Source organism: Ranitomeya variabilis, chromosome 1 (genome assembly GCF_051348905.1).
Source record: "Ranitomeya variabilis isolate aRanVar5 chromosome 1, aRanVar5.hap1, whole genome shotgun sequence".
Classification (NCBI taxonomy): Eukaryota; Metazoa; Chordata; class Amphibia; order Anura; family Dendrobatidae; genus Ranitomeya; species Ranitomeya variabilis.
This window is the reverse complement of record NC_135232.1, coordinates 70405650-70432843: the sequence shown is the minus strand read 5'-3', so window position 1 is coordinate 70432843 and position 27194 is coordinate 70405650. Positions and strand designations below refer to the sequence as shown.

The following is a 27194-nucleotide window of genomic DNA, read 5'->3' as shown; positions in this document are numbered from 1 at the left end:
CTTTCAGGTATTTTACAAGTTTATGACCACTTATAAAATGTGTTCAAAGTGCTGCCCATTGTGTTGGATTGTCAATGCAACCCCAACTTAGACTATTTAGCGCTGATGCATCACACAAATCGGTTTATAAAAATATTTAAACTCAGATTGTAATGTAAAAAAATAGTTAAAAAGCCAAGAGGGTGAATAATTTCGCAAGCCACTGTACCACTCGGCTTATTCTGTGCAGCAGTTGTGATAGAATCGCAGTTTTCTCTGCTGCAGATCTAGCAGTGGTCTAAATGCTGAGCGCTGTATAACCCCGACCATGTGGTTTGACTAGAAGACACAAAGCAGTTTGTCTTGTAGTGATAATCACCTGCTGACAAAACACGGATTTTACTAAAAAAAAATAATACAGCCCAGTAAGGGACACATCACTGAAATCAGATTTGTTGCCACTACAGCTTGGTGCTCTTAGATTACATAGCAAAAACCTGGTGGCAGACTCCCTTTAAGGTTCTGGCCAGGGACAATAGCTGGAGAAGAGGCTACCTATCAATCAATTACTGCATCACTTGAAAAAGCCAGATAGGAGAAAGACTAGTCAGGTAGGATCTTTAAAGTATATTTTCTCTATGGAACATTTCAGAAAACATATACCTGCAATTGTGTCACCGGTAACTGATTTATACTGCCCATAGTTTGAGCATCAGGAATCAGCTGACAGGTTCCATTTGAAGTGAGCATGCAAGGGGGGGGTCATACTAATTTTTGCCTTTTTTCTCTAGACAACATATCCAAAAATCAGACACGTGAAACACGTAACAATGAGTAATAAACATTATAATTAATATAAATATGTCTATAGTTGGGGGTTCTAATTAAAAAATTTAAAATTAGTGAAATGTAATTACGGTATCAAGCTAATTACAATTACAATGATTTACAAAAAGTTCTTTCAACTTAAAATAAAAATCACTCACACATCAAATTTTTTTATGCACTCTCCGTTAAGTAAGAGACCTTTGGCTATCCTCATTGGGTCCTCAGAATCATTTCTTATGGTAGGCAAGGGGTTGACATTGGCTAACGATGCGTTCTGATGCCAGTCCAGTATTGGGGTGTTTCGGTTAAGAGACATACAATAAGTTCCTTGACACACCTCACATATATTTTTGCATTATATAGAGTATGAGCTAAAATGTAGATTGCTCTAGTAAAGTTATTGTTATGTTATTTTTAGTCTTTACTTGTTACTTGTTATATTTCCATATAAAAGATGTTTCATTTGCTGATGCTGAAAACATTCTCTTTTGATCTCGACTTAATGCAAGATGCAGGACTCTTCCTCCATGCCCTGTAAATATACAACTACCATCCATCATGTCAGAACCATAAATACACCCAATATCATTTACAAACCATACTGTATATTATTTTCAGGCAGACATTTGAAGAAAGCATTTTATTTTAAACTTGCTTCTTCCAGCTTTACTGTCTTCTTACATGCATAAGGGAATCAGAAAAACATCTAAAAAATAAGCCGTAGGCCATCTGGCTACTAACGAAACAGAATTATCTTCTCTTGCCTGCCATCCCAAAGTATATTTCTTCATATCAGAACTCAACTCCCACTCGCTGGCATTGCCTATCGTAACCAGGCTGGAAGCTCTATGTGAATAAACCTATACTTGTCATCTCGTCTACAATGTCTGGGAGGTTCTTGGAAATAGTGTAGACTTTGTGGACTCGAGGAAGAGTTGACAACTCCTCTAGGAAAAAACACTTTCATAAGGTTATTGGCACATGATGCTGTTGGTGAGGGAGACATAGAGGGACCGTGATCTGGAACATGGGGTGAGTAGTCACAAGGAAAGATTTTTGAGTGTAATAATCAAGGAGCATAACCAATATTTTAGTGGATACCAATCCTTGAAATTTGATAAGTATGAATAAGCGACACCTAATTAAAGCAACTGTTTGATCTGACTCATTAGGTTGGCCAAGATACTGAGTCGAGTACAACCTTCTCATCACCACTCCTAAAACCAGGCTACTGTATATCATGAGTTTTAAAGTCAACCAAATGTAGAGTATATTTTAGGTAGCCATACATTTGAGATGAAAGTCATACAAACCTACCAATTGTTCAGGCTTGGCTGATGATCTTATGAGTTATTGAGGCCTCCTGACTGTTCATTATGGCAAATATTGATGGGAATAAAGGGATTAGTCTTGCTGGATTTCAACTGTCCTCCCACTTATAGTTTGTCTGGCAGCAGCCTATTGTCGTATCCCCATCAAAATCTACATGCCCACTTGGGAAAATATGCATGCTTATTATGTAGTTAGCAGAAAGTGATGTTAGCTCAGCGTTATCTCTCGTAAAAAGGCTTGTCCTAGGTTTAATAAAAGTGCTTACCATATGTTTTACTCACCATAAACATCATTATCTTTCAGCAAAGATGGGTATTGCCAAACAGTCATTTGATTTCTCAAAGATCCATGACCAGTGATAAGTTCTCTCGTATCTGGTAGCCAAAGGATTGAACAGATCTGATCCTGAAAAATGTTGAACAATGCAAAAAGAATAGAATTAAGTATAATAAAGAATCCCTAAATTTTAAGAACGGAATGGGTTCTTCACATACAGTACCTGTTTTCATACTAGATATATACTTCAGTGGCCATCACTTATTAATGTTCAATAAAAATAAGTTAGATGGGTGCTGGTGAAACTTTTTTTTGGGCTGCACAAGAACTTCTTAGCTTTCTGCACAGTGCATATTCCACCGTATAATAAATTAAGGCATAAGCAAGAAATGACAGGTACTGTACACTCTAAAGAAACAACTTATGGATCTTCTTTTCAGGTAAGGGCATACAACTCTTACGTGTGACTTATTTACTCGTGGGTTTGTGTTTGTAGAGTTTCTAATTTTTCCATTAGTCGTATCCCAAATACGTATGTGACCATCGCTCATTCCACCTCCTACAGCAAGAGTGTCTGAAAGCCATGGACACCAGTTCATTGCCTGGAAGAAGATAAACCAAAACAACGTGTAACAATATGGCATAATAAATCTTAGATATTGACTACTAGTACAGGTGAGCAGATCAATACATTTGAGTCAGATTTCCTAAAACTTGATGGTCCCTGTGAATTTGAACACTTTGTGATACAATTTGCGTGCATTGCTCCTGGAAAAAAAACCCCGCCGACATTTCATACAATGGTGAAAGACTCAGAGAGTGAGCTAATGACGTCAGGCTTGGCCATTTGGGTTTACCCATTATTCCCTACAGCTATCGCATTATGATCTAGGGAAGCCAATCGGGGGTATCACTGCCAGTATAAAAGATGGAGGTGACCAAGGAATGCCATTTTATGCTTGTACAGTGTAAGGATAGGAGGTCAGAGCATACAGCTCATTCCACATACGGACAGAGATAGGCCTAACCTGGTTGTGGTGTACTACTTCAGTGCCGAAGCAGATTGAAAATCAGAGGACTAGCCTGTGAATACTAATTCAAAGATTCAAGTGATATATAGGGAACTAGCGGAGAGTATAGTAGTGGAGAGTACCGGAGCATCAGCAGATGAGTAGGTAACACCTCGCTCTTTCGCTTTCTCTTTTTGCTGTCCAGTTTTAAAAATGGAGCGCAGAACTGTTTGTAAAACATAACAGAATCCTAGTATTACTTCATACTGAAATGTCTCACCTTGACCGCGGTGGGGTGAATCATGCTCTGTAGCGGTGTGCTAATCTTGGAGGATCCTATGGCCAGATATTAAGCAGCCCATCACTTGATCCACTAGCCAAGTGCTTTTCTGACGGTGACCACTTGAGACTACAAATGCCTTGCTTGTGAAGTAAAGTTCCAGTGTGGTGTTCTTCCATGCGGACATCATGATGGTGTATATGACCAAGCCTGGACCCACTGGACAATATGAATTATCATTAGGTTTTTATTGTAGCATTATTATTTATTGTTATATTATTATTATTATTTATTGTTATAGCGCCATTTATTCCATGGCGCTTTACAAGTGAGGATTTAATAGCATTTACAGTATGCTATTAATTATAGCTTATGGGGAATCTTTAGGTTAATGTGGTCTTGGACTGAGTTGACTATGCAACAGCCCTTGATCCTCGAGGTCAGAAACATGGAGTCAACAGCAAACCTTCCATGGAAGAATGTCACACTACTGCTAAATCACCTAGAAGTAGATGTGAAGAGAGTGGAAAGTTGGCACAAAGAGGGGACCATATTTTATCAAATAGCTATAGCACACCAGAGGTCCTTCTATGCTTTATCATGCACATACCCATTGCTTACATTACACTCCTTTTCTGTGGATATTTATAAAATGTTATTTAAGAAAACCAGAAGTTTCTTTCTAAGACCCCTTTCTTGTACAGTGAATTGTGTTCCTCTTCTTACCTACTTACAATGTGTTGATTCCAACTTATAGCTCCCACCACAGACATGTGTCCCAGCATGTTCCTGAGTCTCTTCTGTGTTTCAATGTCCCAGAGCTAAAAAGATAAGAAATCTGTTATTTCATTGTTCGCCCAGATTATAATTATTTTTAATATTTAACCATAAATTTGGTCTAGTTGTTTCACAATTTAAAAAGAACCTGCCACCAGGTAAAAAGATGCCAGTCTTTGCTCCCCATAGTATTGCAATATATTTATTGTTATTTTTTATTGATTTTTTATTGTGTTTCTTTTTTTAAATGCACCATACAGTTCCAGAGGCACTTGCCTTTTTAGTTAATGCTAATTTTTATGAGCAACACCCCCTTGGTAAACACAATAAAAAGTAGCACTAAATAAAAGGGTAAAAAGGCCAAACCTTGGGCCTAGGGAGCGTACATCAGACTTACTGCGCATTGTCAGGGAGGCATAGATACTAAAAAGAGTTGGTGGTGACGCCAGTCTTGTATAGGAGGGTGATAACATGATTAGTGTTACAATTAATATGGGGGAGCAGAAAGTCCTCACGAGCACTCATACACTGATTAGCATATACCTGGCCAAATAAAAAAAACAAGTTTAGGGAGATTTACTAAGCAAGAAGTTACCAAAATGAGCTTGTTTCAATCTATATATGGTGGAATAAAGACATAAAGGCAGTTTAGGGCACATGGGAAGCTGTCAGATTCCCTTTAAATCCATGCATTTTTTTCTTCATTGCATAAGTGAAGACTTATGAGACCCCGCCATTGCACAATAGTTTGCAAAATATCAATAACGTAGACTAAAACGCAGCGCTCGGACTGGCCATTGGCTCTACCCACCATAGTGTGAAAGCTGTATAGAAATACATTGAGCTGTTACACTCGGAAGAGTCATTGGCCAGTCCATGTATTGCATTCCAATCTATGTCCGATTAATGTGTCCGTATGACTGTACCCTTAATGGAGGATGCACATGGTTCCCTGCATCATCTGAATATTAACCCTTCATGACTGGGAGTCGTTCCTTTTTGATCTTTCATTTTTTGTCTCCCCTTCTTCCAAGAGCCATAACTTTTTTACTCTTTAATGAACATAGCCAAATGTTGTTTTTTTTGCAAGCTGAGCTGTAGTTTAGTGATACAATTCACTTTACCATATAAAGTATTGATAATACAGTGAAAAAAGTCCAGATGGGGTTAAAAGTTGTAAAAGGGTGTGCTTTCTGGTTTTTGTTTTAATGGCGTTCATTGTGAAGTAAAAATTATCAGGTAATGTGATTCTATAGGTCAGTACAATTACGTCAATATCAAACTCGTACAGTTTTTATATATAGTAGCGAATAAAAAAATTCTGAATTTTGTAAACAAAATCTTTCAGTTTGTGTCCTCAGATTAATTAATTTTATATTTTAACAGATTGTATGTTTATGGACTTGGCAATAGCAAATATGTTTTATTTTATTTTTTTATTATTATTTTTAAACCATAAAAAGGAGGGATTTAAACTTTTGTATATATTTTTATTTTTTTTATTTATTAAAAATATTTTTTTTTCTTCATTTTTAGTTCATCCACTTAGTCAGCTACAGTATTGTAGTATATGGAAGAAATGGCTACCTTCTATGTGAGTACAAACAGATGGTGACGTTGGGGGTCTATGGGCACAACAACGAACAGTTAGGGTATGTGCACACGTCCGGATTTCTTGCAGAAATTTCCTGAAGAAAACCGGAAATTTTCTGCAAAATATCCGCATTTTTTTTTTGCGTTTTTTTTCCGTTTTTTTCGCGTTTTTTAGCATTCTGAAAGCGTAATTAGCTTGCAGAATGCTAAAGTTTTCCAAGCGATCTGTAGCATCGCTTGGAAAACTGACTGACAGGTTGGTCACACTTGTCAAACATAGCGTTTGACAAGTGTGACCATCTTTTTACTATAGATGCTGCCTATGCAGCATCTATAGTAAAAGATAGAATGTTTAAAAATAATTAAAAAAAAAAAAAATGGTTATACTCACCTGCAGGCGTCCGTTCCTATAGATGCCGTTGTGGTTCAGGACCTTCCATGACGTCGCGGTCACGTGAGCGGTCACATGACCGGTCTCGACCAATCACAAGACAGTGACGTCATCGCAGGTCCTTCACCGCACACCAGCTATAGAAACTGAAGCGGCAGCATGCAGCGGTGAGAGGCAGGAAGACATCGAAGGTGAGTATAGGACTATTTTTTATTTTTATTTTAATTATTTTTTTTTACCAATTATATGGTGCCCAGTCCGTGGAGGAGAGTCTCTGGGTACCAACCGCACATAATCTGCTTACTTCCCGCATGGTGTGCACAGCCCCGTGCGGGAAGTAAGCAGATCAATGCACTCCTAGGTGTGCGGAATCCCCTGCAATTCCGCATTTTAATGAACATGTTGCTTTTTTTTCCGCAATGCGATTTTTTCGCGGAAAAAAAGGCTACATTTGCACAAAAAATGCGGAATACACTGAAAATAATGGGAGGCACATGTTAGCTTTTTTTCGCGTTTTTATCACGTTTTTATAGCGAAAAAACGCAAAAAAAAACGTGAAAAATACTGAACGTGTGCACATGGCCTAACACAATCATTCCACTTAAATGCTGCTGTCTGAGATTGACAACAGCATTTAAGTGATTAAATATCAGCAATCAGAGCTAACTCTGATCACTTCTGTTTTATACTGCCTGAAACAAAACATAAAACGTCCAGCACCTGTCATGCAGGAACCTAGCTCAGCTCCTGCAAATGCTCCATAAATCTACACCTGTCACTAGGATATTCCACCTAACAATGATAGAACCACTGTGAGCCAAATGATTGCTAGATAAGGTGCAAAACCTTTGTGCCATTTTTATGTCCTGTGGGCTCCACTCATCTATTTCCAAGCATCCGCATCACTACCATGGATTAAACATGGGGCCACCAAAAGAAAAAAAGCTTCCAGAGACCACACATTCTGCAGATTTAGGTCAGGTACTGACCTTTGAGATCAGAAAGACTTCTGTACGTACCTAGAATGAAATCTGATCCAATCCATGGTTTTAAACTTACACAGGCATGGCGTCGTAACAGAGCCATATACATGATATATGCTTAAGCTCATCCAAATAAAATAAATCTATGAATGGCTTATGGAAATTTTCCATATTATTGGACCATTAGATGTCAGGAGGACACTTAGATTTACAATGAAAGCTCCAGGGAATTAGAAAATGACTTAAACTTTTACATTCATGCCCAAACTCCTGTTAAGGAATAAAAGATACCTGGACTTCTCCATTGCTTGTGCCAACTGCCAAACATGATCCGGTACTTATCCACGATACCGATGAAACATATGTAGATTGGGAATGTAGAGGAATTGTTTGAGCTAATTTATTGTTTTCCGAATTCCAAATATACACAGCTGATTTAAGACCTAAAGCAACAAGATTTTCTGAATTCCAGTCCAACAGGTTTAGATCTGAAAGCAAAAAAAGATATACTGAATGTTAATGGGGTCACATTACAGTATACAGTGCCTTGAAAAAGTACATTACATTAGGCCCACAAACTTAAATGTGTTTTATTGGGATTTTATCTGATATACCAACATGGTTTTCTGATTATTATAAAAATATAAATCTAAAAATTGTGACTTGTATTTGTATTCAGCCACCTGTAGTCTGATACCCCTAAATAAAATCCTGAGTGACCAATTGCCTCCAGAAGTCACATAATTAGTAACTTGAGTCCACCAGTGTGTAATTTATTCTCAGCATAACTACAGCTGTTCTGAGAAGGCCTCAGAGGTTTGTTTGAGAAGAGTAAAGCAGGGTAAAGTTATAAAAAAATAGGCCAAGCTCTGTACATCTCATGGAGCACTGTTCAATCTATCATTCACAAATGAAACAAGAATGGCACAACTACAAACCTACAAAGACATGGCCGTCCGCCTAAACTAACATCTCAAGCAAGAGCATTAATTAGAGAAGCAGCCAGGAGGCTAATGGTCTCTCTGGAGGAGCTCCAGAGATCCAAAGCTCAGGTATACAGTAGGTCCGTGTCTCAGTTGTCTCATAATCCATTGACAAATTCTGATGCAGATAAGCTTGCAAGTTCAGGGGCCTTGGCACTGCACTTACAGCTGTCTGGCACTCTTTCTCCTCCCAGCCTCAGCCTCCTGCCAGTGATTGACAGGTCACTATTATCTGTGACCTGCTCTCCCAGTCGAAATCTTGCACAGACATTGTCATTCCCTGGGGTGGAACATGCGCAAAAGGATAGTCTGGTTCTCGCGACTTCATTAGGGTGCTACTCATTCCTCCTGGGAATGACCCACCTGCGCAAGCTCTAGGCTGGGCAAGCAAGTCACAGAAAAAAATAGTGACTTGTTAATCATTGGCAAGAGGCCGGCACCAGGAGTAGAAAGTGGTGGAAAGCTCGTAGAGCTGTATGTGCTGGCCAGGCACTCTGATGGACTACAATACAACAGAGACAAGGACCAATAACATAAAGGTATGGAAGAAATCATCATAGAATAATAGAATCATAGAATGGTATAGTTGGAAGGGACCTCCTGGGTCATCTGGTCCAACCCCTTGCTCAATGCAGGATTCACTAAATCATCCAAGACAGATGTCTGTCCAGCCTCTAAAGACTTCCATTGAAGGAGAACTCACCACCTGTTGTGGCAGCCTGTGCCACTCATTGATCACCGGCACTGTCAACACTGTCAAAAGGTTTTTTCTAATATCTAATCTGTGTCTCCTCCCATTCAGTTTCATCCCATTGCTTCTAGTCTTTCCTTGTGCAAATGAGAACAAAGCTGATCCCTCTACAGTGTAAGAGCCATTGAGATATTTGTATACAGCTGTTAAGTCTCCTCTCAGTGTTCTCGATTGCAAGCTAAACATTCCTAAATCCTTTAACCGTTCTTCATAGGACATTGAGAGAGATAATTACTTCATGTGATCTAGAACGTATGCTTCTGTTAATGCAACCCAGAATTGTGTTTTTCACATGTTCTGTTGCTTAGTCCTATTCCCATTCAGTATTTGCTGTTTTCATTTTTCTTGCTGAGATGTAGAGGTTTGCATTTCTCCCTATTAATAACCATTCAGTTAGTTGCTGCTCACAGTTCCAGTTTGTCTATATATTTTTGAATCCTCTCTCTCTCTCTCTTCTAGTATTAGCTATCCCTCCTAGCTTTGTGTCATCAGCAAATTTAATCAATTTACCCTCAATTCCTTCATCTTAATCATTGACAAAGATGTTGAACAACACTGGGGCCAGGAGAGAGCCCTGTGGTACCCCACTTGGTTCACTTTTCCAACTGGATGTGCAGTCATTTATGACCACTCTTTGGGTCCGATCACTAAGCCAGTTATGAATTCATCTAATAGTTGCTTTGTCCATTCCATACTTGGTCATTTTTTCAATAAGGATGGTGTGAGATACTTTGTCAAATACTTTGCCGAAGTCAAGCTAAACTATATCTATCACGTTTCCCTGAGCCACCGAGTCAGTGATTTTGTCATAGAGGGAAATGTAAGTTAGTCTGACTTGACTTATTAATTACGAAACCATGCTGGCTCTGGTTAATCACTTAATTCTCGTTCAGGTACTTGCATACATGTTGTTTAATAATTTGTTCAAAGATCTTTCCTGGTATAGAAGTCAGGATCACAGGCCTATAGTTGCCTGGGTCCCCCTCTTCCCCTTTTTGAAAATACATGCTCTTCTCCAATCTTCTGGGACTTTTCCTGTTCTCCAGAAATTTTCACAGATTATGGAGAGTGGTTCAATAATTTCCTCTGCTGTCTCCTTCAGTACCTTAGGATGTAATTTATCTGGATGTGGAGACTTGAATTCATTTATGTTAGCTTAGTGTTTCCTCACTATCTCACTGTTTATAAATAGTGTGGATTCTTCTATTCCTTCAATAGTACAGTGAAGATCAGTTGATAGTACATTTACTTTCTCAAAGAAAACAGATGCAAAGTAGGAATTTAAAAGTTTGGTCTTCTCAACATCATTTTTACCACTTCACCATTTTCATCCTGTAAAAATCCTGTAGCATCTCTGACTTTTCTTTTTCTTTTGACATACCCCCAAAATCCTTTTGATGTCTCTTGCAAGCATTAATTCATTATCAGCTTTAGATAATCTGATTCATGCTCTGCAGGTTCTGCAGACTGCATTATAATCTTCTTTAGATATGCCTCCCTCTTTCCATTTGATAAACATTTCTTTCTTCTTTTTTAGCACGTGATTAAGTTCTGTGTTCATCCATCCTGGTTTCTTTAAATGCTTCCTATTCTTCCTCCCTCTTTTCGAGATTGCTAACGATTGTACTTTGAGAATCTAATTTTTCAAAATTTCCCATTTTTCCTGGACATTTCTGTCCTTAAGGACATTCAGCCAATGGATCCCTCCTATCCTCTTCCTGAGTCCTCTAGTTATCTAAAATTCTATGATAGCTGCATCCTAGGGACCCAGCCACTCTTAAGGCCCCGTCTCACATAGCGAGATCGCTAGCGAGATCGCTGCTGAGTCACAAGTTTTGTGACGCAACAGCGACCTCAGTAGCGATCTCGCTATGTGTGACACGTACCAGCGATCAGGCCCCTGCTGTGAGATCGCTGGTCGTGTCGGAATGGCCTGGACCTTTTTTTGGTCGTTGAGGTCCCGCTGACATCGCTGAATCGGTGTGTGTGACACCGATCCAGCGATGTCTTCACTGGTAACTAGGGTAAACATCGGGTTACTAAGCGCAGGGCCGCGCTTAGTAACCCGATGTTTACCCTGGTTACCAGCGTAAATGTAAAAAAAACAAACAGTACATACTCACCATCTGATGTCCGTCAGGTCCCTTGCCGTCTGCTTCCTGCTCTGACTGAGATCCGGCCGTACAGTGAGAGCAGAGCAGTGACGTCACCGCTGTGATCTGCTCTCACTGTACGGAGGCACTCAGTCAGAGCAGGAAGCAGACGGCAAGGGACCTGACGGACATCAGATGGTGAGTATGTACTGTTTGGTTTTTTTTACATTTACGCTGGTAACCAGGGTAAACATCGGGTTACTAAGCGCGGCCCTGCGCTTAGTAACCCGATGTTTACCCTGGTTACCCGGGTGCTGCAGGGGGACTTCGGCATCGTTGAAGACAGTTTCAACGATGCCGAAGTCGTTCCCCTGATCGTTGGTCGCTGGAGAGAGCTGTCTGTGTGACAGCTCCCCAGCGACCACACAACGACTTACCAACGATCACGGCCAGGTCGTATCGCTGGTCGTGATCGTTGGTAAATCGCTATGTGAGACGGGGCCTTTACCTCCTCAATCATTTCCTCTCTATTTAGAAGGATTAGATCCAAGGTAGAAGATCCACCTTGTTTTCTCCTCTACCTTTTGGAAGATAAAATTGTCAGCAAGAAAGGATAAGAATTTGGGGAACTTTTACTTTTGCCTGAGAGAGATTCCCAACAAATGTCTGGATAGTTGAAATCTCCCATTGATTTGAGAACTTGGTACAGGTACTTTCCTAGAATGACGTTACTTTGGGGCCCAAATATTTGCTGACAGGTTCCCTTTAATAATAAGTAAATTATTAAGATGCTTGTTTTTACAAACACTTTGACATTTTACCCATTTATGATCTGAAAATACCTTTAAACTTATTTCTGGTTCTGAAGCACTCCGGAGATTTCATGTTGGGAACTATAGTACTCTCACAACTAATCTCACATAATTATACGCGAGAAGAAGAAGAGATCCCAAATAACAATTAAAACCAATATTTATTAATAATTATTTAAAAATATCATAAAAATCAAAGAATACCGTAGGGGACACCTCCGTACAAGGATATGTGTATTTATACACTTTATACAATATGTAACCACATATCCCACATCAATCCATGTATGGGACAAAGAAGAGATCTCAATCATATATAAATCAAATTCAAATTTTTATTAATCAAGCCATAAAGACAATACACAACCATAAAAAAAAATTAAAAAAGCAAAATGCCGTTATTCCCCACAGGAATCATCAAAAAATACAAACAATTCCTTATGTCCACTAATAGATGGTATGTAATATTAGTTAGAATTACATAATTATGCATATAACAGACCTTAATGAAAATTGTACCCTGCAAAATAAATCAGAAAAAATATGAAAAAATATACAAACAATTCTCTGTATTCACAAATAGATAGTTTCCAACCATATGATCCAGCTCAAAGTGCCAACAGAAAATCTATTAGCAACCCTATATCCAAATATCAATCTAAACAACCAGAGACGTGGGGGACGTATCTCTGCGGATAATTACATAGTCCCCATAGAATGCACACGCCAATTGCTTTACCTCGTACTTAGTCATGATAATAATATAATATAAAGGAATATGGTAGAATATGAAGGGTCAATAGTTACCAGTGGTGTGGATGGTCCTGGCGTCCCCTCACCCCGATGCGCGTTTTGCCGCCTGCTTCTTCCGGGGGCGTGAAGAAGCAGGAGGTGAAACACTCGTCAGGGTGAGGGGACACCATAAGCACAAGGTAATATATCTCTTACTGCATTGTATGGTATTTTGCTTTCACACCGGTCCACTTGCGGTGGCTATTGGGGTCACAGAGTTGTTTATCAGCATTTTTTGCCAGAGTAAACATAGGCTACCGCACTGTGTAATATTACCTTCTTATAGGTTATTATAGCATTGTTTGGGCATTGTATGCTGGCTATATCATGTGACCAATTGATGCAAAACCGCCTTGTTGTGGACATTACTGTTTGGAACTAGGTCCTGATTGATCTGTTGATTGTTTGTGGGCACTTTTCTTAATGCAGTGAAGCTATTCTTTAGTACCAACTATATATTGTATAAAGTGTATAAATACATAAATCCTTGTACGGAGGTGTCCCCTACGGTATTCTTTGCTTTTTTATGATATTTTTAAATTATTATTAATAAATATTGGTTTTAATTGTTATTTGGGATCTCTTCTTCTTCTCGCGTATAATTATGTGAGATTAGCTGTGATATTGCTGTGAAGTGCCCTGGGATCAGAGGAGACTTATGTTGAATTAATTAACTATAGTACTCTATTGAGACTTTTCTTTTTAATTAACTCTCATTAATAGTAGTATACAGTACAGACCAAAAGTTTGGACATATCTCATTTAAAGATTTTTCTGTATTTTCAGGACTATGAAAATTGTACATTCACACTGAAGCCATCAAAACTATGAATTGTGGAATTATATATATATATATATATATATATATATATATATATATTTATTTATATATATGGTAATGATGGCCACTCGTTTTTCTTTACTTAGCTGCTTTTTTCTTGCCATAATACAAATTCTAACAGTCTATTCAGTAGGACTATCAGCTGTGTATCCACCAGACTTCTGCACAACACAACTGATGGTCCCAACCCCATTTATAAGGCAAGAAATCCCACTTACTAAACCTGACAGGGCACACCTGTGAAGTGAAAACCATTCCTGGTGACTACCTCTTGAAGTTCATCAAGAGAATGCCAAGAGTGTGCAAAGCAGTCATCAAAGCAAAAGGTGGCTACTTTGAAGAACCTAGAATATAAGACATATTTTCAGTTGTTTCACACTTTTTTGTTAAGTATATAATTATACATGTGTTAATTCATAGTTTTGATGCCTTCAGTGTGAATGTACAATTTTCAAAGTCATGAAAATACAGAAAAATCTTTAAATGAGAAGGTGTGTCCAAACTTTTGGTCTGTACTGTATATATAGTACATTCACCCCATGGCACTGTGGAGAAAAATTATTAAGCTCACCCTCCTATCAGCCAGTAATCACAGAAAACACGGTGCACAGGAGCACTTGGGAGAATCAATCACACACAGAAGATCCCAAGGGATCCAACACACATGAATAGATAAAATCAATGTTTATTTCAAAATTATTAAAAACATCATCACCAGTGTATATCCCATAAAAAGATTAGGCAAAAGGTCTTTAAAACACGGCGTTATTATGTTGTTGACTAAGAACCATAGAGCTCAAGGGTTTGAAACATGTAATAACTCCCATATTGTAGACCTTTTGCCTAATCTTTTTATGGAATATACATTAATGAAGATGTTTTTATCGATTTTGGAATAAACATAGATTTTGTTCTATTCATATGTGCTGAATCACCTAATACAATGGAAGCTTACGGCACTGTGTATAAAGGACGAAAGTGTGCGTCTCTAATATGAAATGCCCCGTGACCATTTTAATGCATCATAAATCATTATCGTTTTTCTACATCCTTACGTTCCAGTGACTTTACAAGTGCTGATCAATATGTAACAATGATAATAAAAATGTAGTAATAAAGTTTGACTTACAGGAACTTACAGTAATCATTCCGAAGTCCGGGCACATGGATTTTCACTTCACGTTGTAATGAGCTAACATTAGAGGATTTTTCATGCGAGACATTAGTCTTGCTTTGGTGACAACCTACAGACACACATTACACTACAGGTTTATTCAAAAAGAACACAAAGGGGTCAGTTCTGCATTTATTACATGAATCCTTAGCAATAATCCATTTTTGACTAAAAACTCCCTTTGTGCCTTGACCTCAATCTGATATGAGTAATGTTATGAATCTGATGAGTAAAGTATTGTCTTCTCCAAACTAAATCTCAGTGTGATCCTCATTGTCCAGGAAGAATTAGAGGACACGACTGACCTTATTAAATGTCCAATGATTCGGACTGAGTAGGAAACGGCACATAATTACCAATATTCTGCAGCAAATTACAGTTATTTTGAACAGTTAAGCAAGTTGAAGATGAAATGATCTCTAAAAAGGAATAAAGGTAAAAATCACACATTTCCTTTGTATTTTAGGCACAGAAAATATATGTATTGTAATGTTTTACATTTTAAAAATTACAAAAAGGAAAATGGACCAATGCAAAAGTTTGGGCACCCTGCATGGCCAGTTCCTGGTAGCACCCCCTTTTCCAAGTATCAGAGCTTGAAAATGCTTTTTGTAACCAGAGTTGTGAGTTCAACTCAGCCTCTTACACCCCCCGGAGAAACCCCTGTCCCATGCGGCTTCTCTCTGCTCCCTGCCTGGTGCATACGAGGAGGCCCTTCTCCCTACTTTTGAGCAGGCAAAGTGGATAGTGGGGATAGTAGAGGAGAAGAAATGGTTGGAACGAGAGGCATGGGCAGAATTACGGCACCCAGGGGGAAGAGCCATGGTCGGCCAGATGATGCGCATCCTAATCCATCATTTTAACCCGGACAGGGAGCACGCCTTCATTCGGGAGGCCGCGACCGGTGATGAGGTCTGCATCAACGCCGGTGCGGTCCAGTTCCAGAGGCCATTACAGGAGTGGGATTAGGTAGCTTATATCAAGGAGGCTGTGCCCAGGGGATATTACACGATTTTGTTTTTCCTAATCCTCCCAGAGGACAACCGAGAGGTGGGTGCGTGTTCTAATAGTGAACCGTTGCAGACGGCAGCTGCAATCCAGCCGACGATCACTAGGCCGGAGGCCTCTACAACCCTGAGACCTGAATCATCGGAAGCAATACGCGGGTCTCAAGATGGCGCTATTCCAAAGCGGCAAAGCCCGTCATCCTCTGGAGACAGAGTTCGGAGGGAGAACCAGGAATCCTCCTCTAATGGGTCATCCTCCGGCAACACTTTTATCTATGTGCAGGGCCACGGAGCTGCAGGGTTATGTTGGTCACGAACATAAAGACACTCAGGAGTGGGGCCAGGCGATTTAAATTGGCGGCCCAAACCCAGCTGTTGTGCTGGTTGCACTAAATAAAGCTACAGGTACTGGCCAATCCAGTCGAAGTTTTGCTTGAAGTGTGATTGATTTTCTCCCCTCCAAGTTTTGCGCACATTTGCACACCCTCCTACTGCATTACTGCATTACAGGACTGAGACCCTTAAAGGGTCAACCACCTTTTATGACTAAAAGGACTGTGTGCAAAGCCCTGGGCACTCAGTCCCATTGTCCCCATGAACTTTGCTTTACCTTGAACTTTTCCCCAGGATAGGAGGAAGGGGGCAAACCCAAAGATAGAACCAGGTCAGGACTGCATGGACTGAGCTCCTGGACTGTCGGAGCTGTTGTAATTTGGCCAATGGGCTGTTGTGTTTTTTTTTTTAAATGGACACACTTTGTAGGGGTCCCCATGGTAGAGGGACCAGGGTCAGGCGGACTCGTGTGGCAGACGGATGACCTGATGTGTGTGTCGGGTGAAAAGGGACTGTACCCATGGACTCATGGGTAGTCAATGTTTTTGTGGGCTAAAAGGGCCAGTATAGTATAGGATATACAGTTAGTATCAGATAAAAGCTAAGGAGAGTGTAGTTGTGTGCACATTAGATTCAGGAAGTAAGTTGCACAGCTTTGGGAACAGTTAAAGGATTAGGACCAGACCAGCCAATGGGAAGGGGCAAGGTTATAGGGGAGAATTTCTTGATTAAGATCAGATAGTGTTATGGTACGTGCCCATGATCAGGAAGCAGCAGCGCATTGGAAGCAGCGTATTATCAAAGCATCCAAAACAATGGATTCTAATCAAGCAGGTAAATTTGCAAGTGTTCATTGAACAATGCGGATTTACCGCATCCAATACATTGTATTGTGGACAAAAAAAAGACATACTGTTAGGGAATTTAGATTGTGAGCTCCAACAGGGACAGCGATGATAATGTGTGTAAAGCGCTGCGGAATATGTTAGTGCTATATAAAAATAAAGATTATTATTATTATTATTTCTGTTGTGGAGATTAGCATCTCTGCACCAGAAATTGCCATGCTGTGGCTCATAAACCCATATCATGGGTGAGGCTACGCAACAGTAAATAGAAGAACAGTTGGCATAGGATTTCTATAAATCCAATCCACTGTGCTTCTAACGTAGAACTCAGTGTTTTGGATGGTGTGCAGGTCAGCTGCATCCAAAAACTATTTCTGATCGTGGGCACGCACCCTTAGAGATTAGTTGTGATTAGTTGTGATAGCAGAAGTTCAAGGCCAGTGGGCTGTTGGGCACAAGCGGCTAGAGAGTACAGGCAGCACGAGAGCAGCTGCGCCAAACTTCAGAGGATCTTCCTGGGACGTCTGGGGCGTATGTCCCAAACTAGGCATGGAGAAACTTGCATTAATCTCTTTCCACAAGGGAAAGCCAAGCGGGAAATCACTTATAGAAGTCAGGACGGGACTTGGGGAAGCTGCAAAGCCTTATGGAGTATCCCAGGGTCAGAGATGCCAGAGAGGAAAGGGATAGCTCAGGCTGAAGGAACCATAACTACGATAACATATTGCGCTGTAGCAACAATTGAACTTGGACTCCTCAGTAAAGTTAAACTGTTTGAAATGAACAAAGTGTCTCCTATTGAATGTGTGTTCCTGGATCCAGAATCGAGAGGAAGCTACGGCATCCGTCCAAACCGTGAGTGTTATACGGTACATCCACAGCACAAGGGAAATGGGACACTGTTTATTTGTAGGGTGCCAGGGTGTGGGAACACAGCAGCCCCTCGCCATGACTATTGTCTTGTGCACCTTACATGCCACTGAAATTTTTTATTACATGGCAGCCATTCAGATTAATGGCGGATAATGTAAGACAAGGACAGCTCAATTAGGAGGGAACATAGGCTCATCTCCATTCATAGAGAGGTCCTGGGCATGGGAACTTTCCTCTATAGCATCTACATGTTGTACTAAGACCAATGACAAAGGTTGAGTGCATAAGACAGTCCCTTTAAAGCAAATTTCTCATGGTTAAAACAACTATTGTTTTATGCCGCCTGATTCGAGAGGGTCCAGGGTCCAATGATGAATCCATCTCTTATACCAGTTTTGTAAAGTGTAGAGTAAACAAAAATGCATTTGTAATATGCAGCAAAGGAAGAAATAACAAGCCTTAAGAAGACATAGAAGATAAGGACAGATCTGATTAACAGCGGAAACGCACTTCATATTTTCTGCATTTTAACATTGATATCAGGCTGTTACCAACACAGCACAACCCTGATATTAAAGGGGTTTGCCGCGTGAGACCTTTGTGTCGTATATACAGGATATACTATCAATGTTCTCCAGGGTCTCAACTCTGGGCCACCATGCAAGTGCAACAACCCAGGTAACCGGTTGTTGCAGTGATGTTGCCTTCCTTTCGGGGAGGGTGATGTCACGCTTGGAGGCAATGGAGTTCTCTCTATCAGGTAAGGCACTAACATTCAACACATCTGAATCTAGGCCAGGAAGGGGAGCTCAGGACCCACATTCAGGGGAACTTCCTTAGACTTTATGTTTTATGTATCCTGGTCTGGAAGAGGAGTCATCCAGTCTGAGAGAGACAGTGGAGGGAGACAGTCAGTCTCCAGGAGGGAGAGATAGAAGAAGGACGTCTGGAACAGACGGAGGGGCCGATGTTGTGAATTGGATTATTTGGCTCCCTCTTGTGGTCACTAGCGACATGACACTTTGAGTTCTTTCCCCAGCTTGGTACCCACCTGGATCATTAGTCCAGGGGTGTTGCTATTTAAGCTTCCTGGATTTTCAGTCTGGTGCCTGGCATCGTTGTAATCAGTTCCTTTCTGTTTGCTCCTGTCTGCTGGTCCTGGTTCTTGCAAAATAAGCTAAGTCCTGCTTCCTTATTTTTTGGTTATTTGCATTGCTCTTATTTTTTGTCCAGCTTGTACTAAATGTGATTCCTGATTTTGCTGGAAGCTCTAGGGGGCTGATATTCTCCCCCCGGGCCGTTAGACGGTTCGGGGGTTCTTGAATATCCAGCGTGGAAATTTTGATAGGGTTTTTGCTGACCGTATAAGTCATCTTCCTATATTCTGCTATTAGTCAGTGGGCCTCTCTTTGCTAAAAATCTAGTTCATTCTTACGTTTGTCTTTTCTTCTTACCTCACCGTTATTATTTGTTGGGGGCTTGTATCCAACTTTTGGGGTCTTTTCTCTGGAGGCAAGAAAGGTCTATCTTTTCCCTTCTAGGGTTAGTTAGTTCTCCGGCTGGCGCGAGACGTCTAGAACCAACGTAGGTACGTTCCCCGGCTGCTGCTATTTGTGGTGCTAGGATCAGGTATACAGTCAGCCTAGTTACCACTGCCCTATGAGCTGGTTTTTTGTGTTTGCAGACTTGGTAATAACTTCTGAGACCCTCTGCCATTGGGGTCATAACAGTATGCCAGGCCGAAGGTGAATGTTTAATGCATTGCAGAAGTGGGATAATAAGAAAGGAAATTCTGAGTTGTTTTTTTTTTCTCTTTCTTCCTCCCCTTTACCTCTGAGTGGCTTGAGCTTGCTGCAGACATGAATGTCCAGACTTTGATTACTAGTGTGGATCAGCTTGCTGCTCGTGTGCAGGGCATTCAAGATTTTGTTACCAGTAGTCCTATGTCTGAACCTAAAATACCTATTCCTGAACTGTTCTCTGGAGACCGATTTAAGTTTAGGAATTTCAGGAATAATTGTAAATTGTTTCTATCTCTGAAACCCCGTTCGTCTGGAGACTCAGCTCAGCAAGTTAAAATTGTTATCTCTTTCTTGCGGGGCGACCCTCAGGATTGGGCCTTCTCGTTAGCGCCAGGAGATCCGGCATTGGCAAATATTGATGCGTTTTTTCTGGCGCTCGGGTTGCTTTACGAGGAACCCAATCTTGAAATTCAGGCAGAAAAAGCCTTGCTGGCTATCTCTCAGGGCCAGGATGAAGCTGAAGTGTATTGCCAAAAATTTCGGAAATGGTCCGTGCTTACTCAGTGGAATGAGTGTGCTCTGGCCGCAAATTTCAGAAATGGCCTTTCTGAAGCCATTAAGAATGTGATGGTGGGTTTCTCCATTCCTACAAGTCTGAATGATTCCATGGCGCTGGCTATTCAAATTGACCGGCGTTTGCGGGAGCGCAAAGCCGCTAATCCTCTGGTGGTGTTGTCTGAACAAACACCTGATTTAATGCCATATGGTAGAATTCAGACTAGAAATGAACGGAAAAATCATAGACGTCAGAATGGGTTGTGTTTTTACTGTGGTGATTCTACACATGTTATATCAGCATGCTCTAAACGCCTAACAAGGGTTGTTAGTCCTGTCGCCATTGGTAATTTGCAACCTAAATTTATTTTGTCTGTGACTTTAATTTGCTCATTGTCTTCCTACCCTGTTATGGCGTTTGTGGATTCAGGTGCTGCCCTGAGTCTTATGGATCTGTCATTTGCCAAGCGCTGTGGTTTTGTTCTTGAGCCATTGGTAAATCCTATCCCTCTTAGAGGTATTGATGCTACGCCATTGGCGGAAAATAAGCCGCAGTTTTGGACACAGGTAACCATGTGCATGACTCCTGAACATCGGGAGGTGATTCGTTTTCTTGTTCTGCATAAAATGCATGATTTGGTCGTTTTGGGTCTGCCATGGTTACAGACCCATAATCCAGTCTTGGATTGGAAGGCTATGTCTGTGTCAAGTTGGGGCTGTCAGGGAATTCATGGTGATTCCCCGCCGGTGTCTTTTGCTTCCTCTACTCCTTCGGAAGTTCCTGAGTATTTGTCTGATTATCAGGATGTATTCAGCGAGTCCAGGTCCAGTGCCCTTCCTCCTCATAGGGACTGTGACTGCGCTATAGATTTGATTCCAGGTAGTAAATTTCCTAAGGGAAGATTATTTAATCTGTCTGTACCTGAGCATACCGCAATGCGTTCGTATATCAAGGAGTCTCTGGAGAAGGGGCATATCCGTCCATCCTCTTCCCCTCTTGGTGCGGGATTCTTTTTTGTGGCCAAGAAGGACGGATCTTTGAGACCTTGTATAGACTATCGGCTTCTGAATAAAATCACTGTTAAATTTCAGTATCCTTTGCCTCTGTTGTCGGACTTGTTTGCCCGGATTAAGGGTGCCAAGTGGTTCACCAAGATAGATCTTCGTGGTGCGTACAACCTTGTGCGCATTAAGCAAGGAGATGAATGGAAAACTGCATTTAATACGCCCGAAGGTCATTTTGAGTACTTGGTGATGCCTTTTGGGCTCTCTAATGCTCCTTCAGTGTTTCAGTCCTTTATGCATGATATCTTCCGGAAGTATCTGGATAAATTTATGATTGTTTATCTGGATGATATTCTGGTTTTTTCTGATGATTGGGACTCCCATGTAAAACAGGTCAGGATGGTGTTTCAGGTTTTGCGTGAGAATGCTTTATTTGTTAAGGGCTCAAAGTGTCTCTTTGGAGTACAGAAGGTTCCCTTTTTGGGTTTTATTTTTTCCCCTTCTGCGGTGGAGATGGACCCAGTCAAGGTCCGAGCTATTCATGATTGGACTCAACCCACGTCAGTTAAGAGTCTTCAGAAGTTCTTGGGTTTTGCTAACTTCTACCGTCATTTTATCGCTAACTTTTCTAGCGTTGTTAAACCTTTGACGGATATGACCAAGAAAGGTTCTGATGTTGCTAACTGGGCTCCTGCAGCCGTGGAAGCTTTCCAAGAGCTGAAGCGCCGGTTTACTTCGGCGCCTGTTTTGTGCCAGCCTGATGTCTCACTTCCCTTTCAGGTTGAAGTGGATGCTTCTGAGATCGGGGCAGGGGCCGTTTTGTCGCAGAGAGGCCCTGGTTGCTCTGTAATGAGACCATGTGCTTATTTTTCTAGGAAGTTTTCGCCTGCTGAGCGGAATTATGATGTTGGCAATCGGGAGTTGTTGGCCATGAAGTGGGCATTTGAGGAGTGGCGTCATTGGCTCGAGGGTGCTAAGCATCGTGTGGTGGTCTTGACTGATCACAAAAATCTGATGTATCTCGAGTCTGCTAAACGCCTGAATCCTAGACAGGCCCGTTGGTCATTGTTTTTCTCCCGTTTTGACTTTGTGGTCTCGTATTTACCAGGTTCAAAGAATGTGAAGGCTGATGCTCTTTCAAGGAGCTTTGTGCCTGACTCTCCTGGAGTCTCAGAGCCAGCTGGTATTCTTAAAGAGGGAGTAATCTTGTCAGCCATTTCTCCGGATTTGCGACGTGTGTTGCAGAGATTTCAGGCTGGTAGACCTGACTCTTGTCCACCTGACAGACTGTTTGTTCCTGATATATGGACCAGCAGAGTCATTTCCGAGGTTCATTCCTCGGTGTTGGCAGGGCATCCGGGGATTTTTGGCACCAGAGATTTGGTGGCTAGGTCCTTTTGGTGGCCTTCCTTGTCACGGGATGTGCGGTCATTTGTGCAGTCCTGTGGGACTTGTGCTCGAGCTAAGCCTTGCTGTTCTCATGCCAGCGGGTTGCTCTTGCCCTTGCCTGTCCCGAAGAGGCCTTGGACACACATTTCCATGGATTTCATTTCAGATCTTCCGGTGTCTCAGGGCATGTCTGTCATCTGGGTGGTATGTGATCGCTTTTCCAAGATGGTCCATTTGGTGTCTTTGCCTAAGCTGCCTTCCTCTTCCGATCTGGTTCCTTTGTTCTTTCAGAATGTGGTTCGTTTGCACGGCATTCCTGAGAATATCGTGTCTGACAGAGGATCCCAGTTTGTTTCCAGGTTCTGGCGATCCTTTTGTGCTAAGATGGGCATTGATTTGTCGTTTTCGTCTGCCTTTCATCCTCAGACTAATGGCCAAACGGAGCGAACAAATCAGACTCTGGAGGCTTATTTGAGGTGTTTTGTTTCTGCAGATCAGGATGATTGGGTGACCTTCTTGCTATTGGCTGAGTTTGCCCTTAATAATCGGGCTAGTTCCGCTACTTTGGTTTCGCCATTTTTCTGCAACTCTGGTTTTCATCCTCGTTTTTCCTCGGGACATGTTGAGCCCTCTGACTGTCCTGGGGTGGATTCTGTGGTGGATAGGTTGCAGCGGATCTGGAATCATGTGGTGGACAACTTAAAGTTGTCACAGGAGAAGGCTCAGCGTTTTGCCAACCGCCGCCGCGGTGTGGGTCCCCGACTTCGTGTTGGGGATTTGGTGTGGCTGTCTTCTCGATTTGTTCCTATGAAGGTCTCCTCTCCTAAATTTAAGCCTCGCTTCATCGGTCCTTATAAGATTTTGGAAATCCTTAATCCAGTGTCCTTTCGCTTGGATCTTCCAGTGTCGTTTGCCATTCACAACGTGTTCCATAGGTCTTTGTTGCGGCGCTACGTTGTGCCTGTGGTTCCTTCTGTTGAGCCTCCTGCTCCGGTGTTGGTTGAGGGCGAGTTGGAGTACGTGGTGGAGAAGATCTTGGATTCTCGTCTCTCCAGACGGAGGCTTCAGTATCTGGTCAAGTGGAAGGGCTATGGTCAGGAGGATAATTCCTGGGTGGTCGCCTCTGATGTTCATGCAGCCGATTTGGTTCGTGCCTTTCACGCTGCTCATCCTGATCGTCCTGGTGGTCTTGGTGAGGGTTCGGTGACCCCTCCTTAAGGGGGGTACTGTTGTGAATTGGATTATTTGGCTCCCTCTTGTGGTCACTAGCGACATGACACTTTGAGTTCTTTCCCCAGCTTGGTACCCACCTGGCTCGTTAGTCCAGGGGTGTTGCTATTTAAGCTTCCTGGATTTTCAGTCTGGTGCCTGGCATCGTTGTAATCAGTTCCTTTCTGTTTGCTCCTGTCTGCTGGTCCTGGTTCTTGCAAAATAAGCTAAGTCCTGCTTCCTTGTTTTTTGGTTATTTGCATTGCTCTTATTTTTTGTCCAGCTTGCACTAAATGTGATTCTGATTTTGCTGGAAGCTCTAGGGGGCTGATATTCTCCCCCCGGGCCGTTAGACGGTTCGGGGGTTCTTGAATATTCAGAGTGGAAATTTTGATAGGGTTTTTGCTGACCGTATAAGTCATCTTACTATATTCTGCTATTAGTCAGTGGGCCTCTCTTTGCTAAAAACCTAGTTCATTCTTACGTTTGTCTTTTCTTCTTACCTCACCGTTATTATTTGTTGGGGGCTTGTATCCAACTTTTGGGGTCTTTTCTCTGGAGGCAAGAAAGGTCTATCTTTTCCCTTCTAGGGTTAGTTAGCTCTCCGGCTGGCGCGAGACGTCTAGAACCAACGTAGGTACGTTCCCCGGCTGCTGCTATTTGTGGTGCTAGGATCAGGTATACGGTCAGCCTAGTTACCACTGCCCTATGAGCTGGTTTTTTGTGTTTGCAGACTTGGTAATAACTTCTGAGACCCTCTGCCATTGGGGTCATAACAGGCCGAGCAGCCGCGAGGGAGCTGCAACCCCTGGAAAGAGGGAAAACTTGAAGGAGTTGAATAGTGGAGGAGCTTAGAGGGAAGAAGCACAGAGGAGGAAGAGGGTCAGCAGGGGAACAGTGGAAGGACACCCTGGGAGCTAGAGCGCAGAAGCCGGGTAATGGGAGCCCGAGGTCGTGTTGTTCTCCAGGACGTGCAACAAAACTGGAGGGCATAGGACAGTATGTCAATTGCCTGCACCAAATCTGAGGTGAAGCAGTAACTTTAGAGCCCGGGTCATAATAGAGATCCTATAAACAGGCTTGCACTGCCTATCGTAAAGACATCTGTCTTAGGAAAGGAGAGAGGGGACTTTGTAACTAAGCTTCAAGTGGCAGGGACCTCGCCATCTTAGCGCAAGTAGGAAAGGCTTATGGACCTCACCTGGGAGAGGGATCTCCTATTGCCTCCAAGCCGGCCAGACCGCAGCTTCCCTGCACTTGGTACCCTGGACTGAGGACTGCTTTTATCAGTAAACCAGGTAAAGACTGCAAACCTGTGTCCTTGTTCTTTTCTATATCATCCACATCATCGGTGCCATAGACTTGGGAAGCCCTGGGGACCCCGTTTCACTTGTGGGAAGCGTCACCATCTAGCCGCCCTACCATCACCCCAGAGGATCCCTTTATGCGGCGTCGGTCCCTACTGACCGAGAACCACAGGTGGCATCATGGTCAATAGACTTTATTCACAATATCCCTTAAAAGACCTTTCCCCTTTAATTGGGCACCCAGGGCAACGGACCGGGTCGCAGCCACCGTGACATCCCCTGTTATGATCCGGTGACTCTGAAGCCGCATGAGACTATCTCTGGAGTAGGTGGTACCTGTACTGACCGCAAACCCTAAACTGACACCGCAACTAGAAGTAGCCGTGGGGTGTACCTAACACGGCCTAGACACCTCGACACAGCCGGAGGACTAAATACCCCTATAGTTGGAAATGGGAATTCTATCTTGCCTCAGAGTAGAGCCCCAAAGGATAGGCAGCCCCCCACAAATATTGACTGTGAGTATAAGAGGAAAGACGCACGCAGGCAGAAAACAGGATTTAGCAAAAGACTAAAATAATATATATATATATATATATATATATATATATATATATATATATATTTTACCTGCGCTATAAATTAAAACACATTGATCAAATACAGTGCAGTGCGTATTTACCTGTTTTTAGGTGAGGGACGTATATTGTTCAGTGAGAGGTACGTGACATTCAAAGATCAGTTCGGGTAAAATTAGATACTATGGTTAAGAGAGAAAGAAAAAAAGAGAGAGATCTCAATAAATGCTTTCTTTTACCCTAAAGTATGACTAGGATACTACTGTGACGCTTCTATGTGCTCCGTAAAGTGCCACAACGCTACCGATTAATAAACCATATGAAGATTATTTAAAAAATCTATATTAAAATATATATATGGTACTAGCACCCTGTGATGGGTTTCTACTAATAGGACGTCAGTAGGCTAAGCAAGCCAGGCCCTAGTGGGACAAGTATATTTGGGTGCAAAGAAGATTGATTCACTATGTAATTCCAGCTGAGTACCTGTAATGCGCACAAATGCTTAACTAGTCCATAGTTCGTAGGCAGAAATGTTGCAGGTTACTTAGCTTTAGGCGGTTGTTGCCGGTGTCTTCCAGGCAGCTTGTGCGAGCACCGTCCCGGCCGGTGACAGGCGCTCGCGCGGCCTGAGCTTGAAAATCCTAATACGATGCTGTGCAGGACCTGCGGTGACGTTCGGGTCACGTGATCGTAAGTCACGTGGTGCCCCTGAAGATACTACGGATCGCAGTGGGAGCCAAAAAGACCATGGACTAGTTAAGCATTTGTGCGCATTACAGGTACAGGTATTTTTTAAATAATCTTCATATGGTTTATTAATCGGTAGCGTTGTGGCACTTTACGGAGCACATAGAAGCGTCACAGTAGTATCCTAGTCATACTTTAGGGTAAAAGAAAGCATTTATTGAGATCTCTCTCTTTTTTTCTTTCTCTCTTAACCATAGTATCTAATTTTACCCGAACTGATCTTTGAATGTCACGTACCTCTCACTGAACAATATACGTCCCTCACCTAAAAACAGGTAAATACGCACTGCACTGTATGTGTTTTAATTTATAGCGCAGGTAAAATATATATATATATATATTATTTTAGTATTACTCCTTTCCGTGTGTGGTACAGAACATTACCCGCAGCTGTTCATATCCATCTGCACTAGCGCTGCTATTTCATACATCTTCGATTTAGCAAAAGAGGCACTTCTAGCTAAATAGAAAAGGATAGGACAGAATTCTAAGCGGTCAGCATTAAAACCCTAAAAATATCCACAGCAGATAATACAAATATTCTACATCTAACTAAAGACATATAATGTACATCTGCATCTCCAGAGAATCCAGCATGACTGAAAAATCCAAACAAAGTCAAAGCTGGACAAAAACACAATAAATTGCACTGAACTGTAAAGCACACTGCATGTGTGCTACAGAGACAAAAAAACAGACACTT

At 41.8% G+C, this 27194-nt stretch overlaps 1 protein-coding gene across 1 annotated transcript in view; it reads right to left on the bottom strand.

The window, feature by feature from the left end:
• Positions 1-1228: 1228 nt before the first annotated feature.
• The window catches only part of CDC20B (cell division cycle 20B), a 76556-nt gene continuing 50590 nt past the window's right edge, over positions 1229-27194 (bottom strand). Inside the window, 8 exon segments of the mRNA XM_077285098.1 lie at positions 1229-1339; positions 2421-2544; positions 2877-3017; positions 3706-3755; positions 3758-3924; positions 4432-4526; positions 7741-7937; positions 14861-14965. Of these exon segments, the coding sequence (XP_077141213.1) occupies positions 1236-1339; positions 2421-2544; positions 2877-3017; positions 3706-3755; positions 3758-3924; positions 4432-4526; positions 7741-7937; positions 14861-14965 (983 nt within the window). The 3' untranslated portion in view covers positions 1229-1235.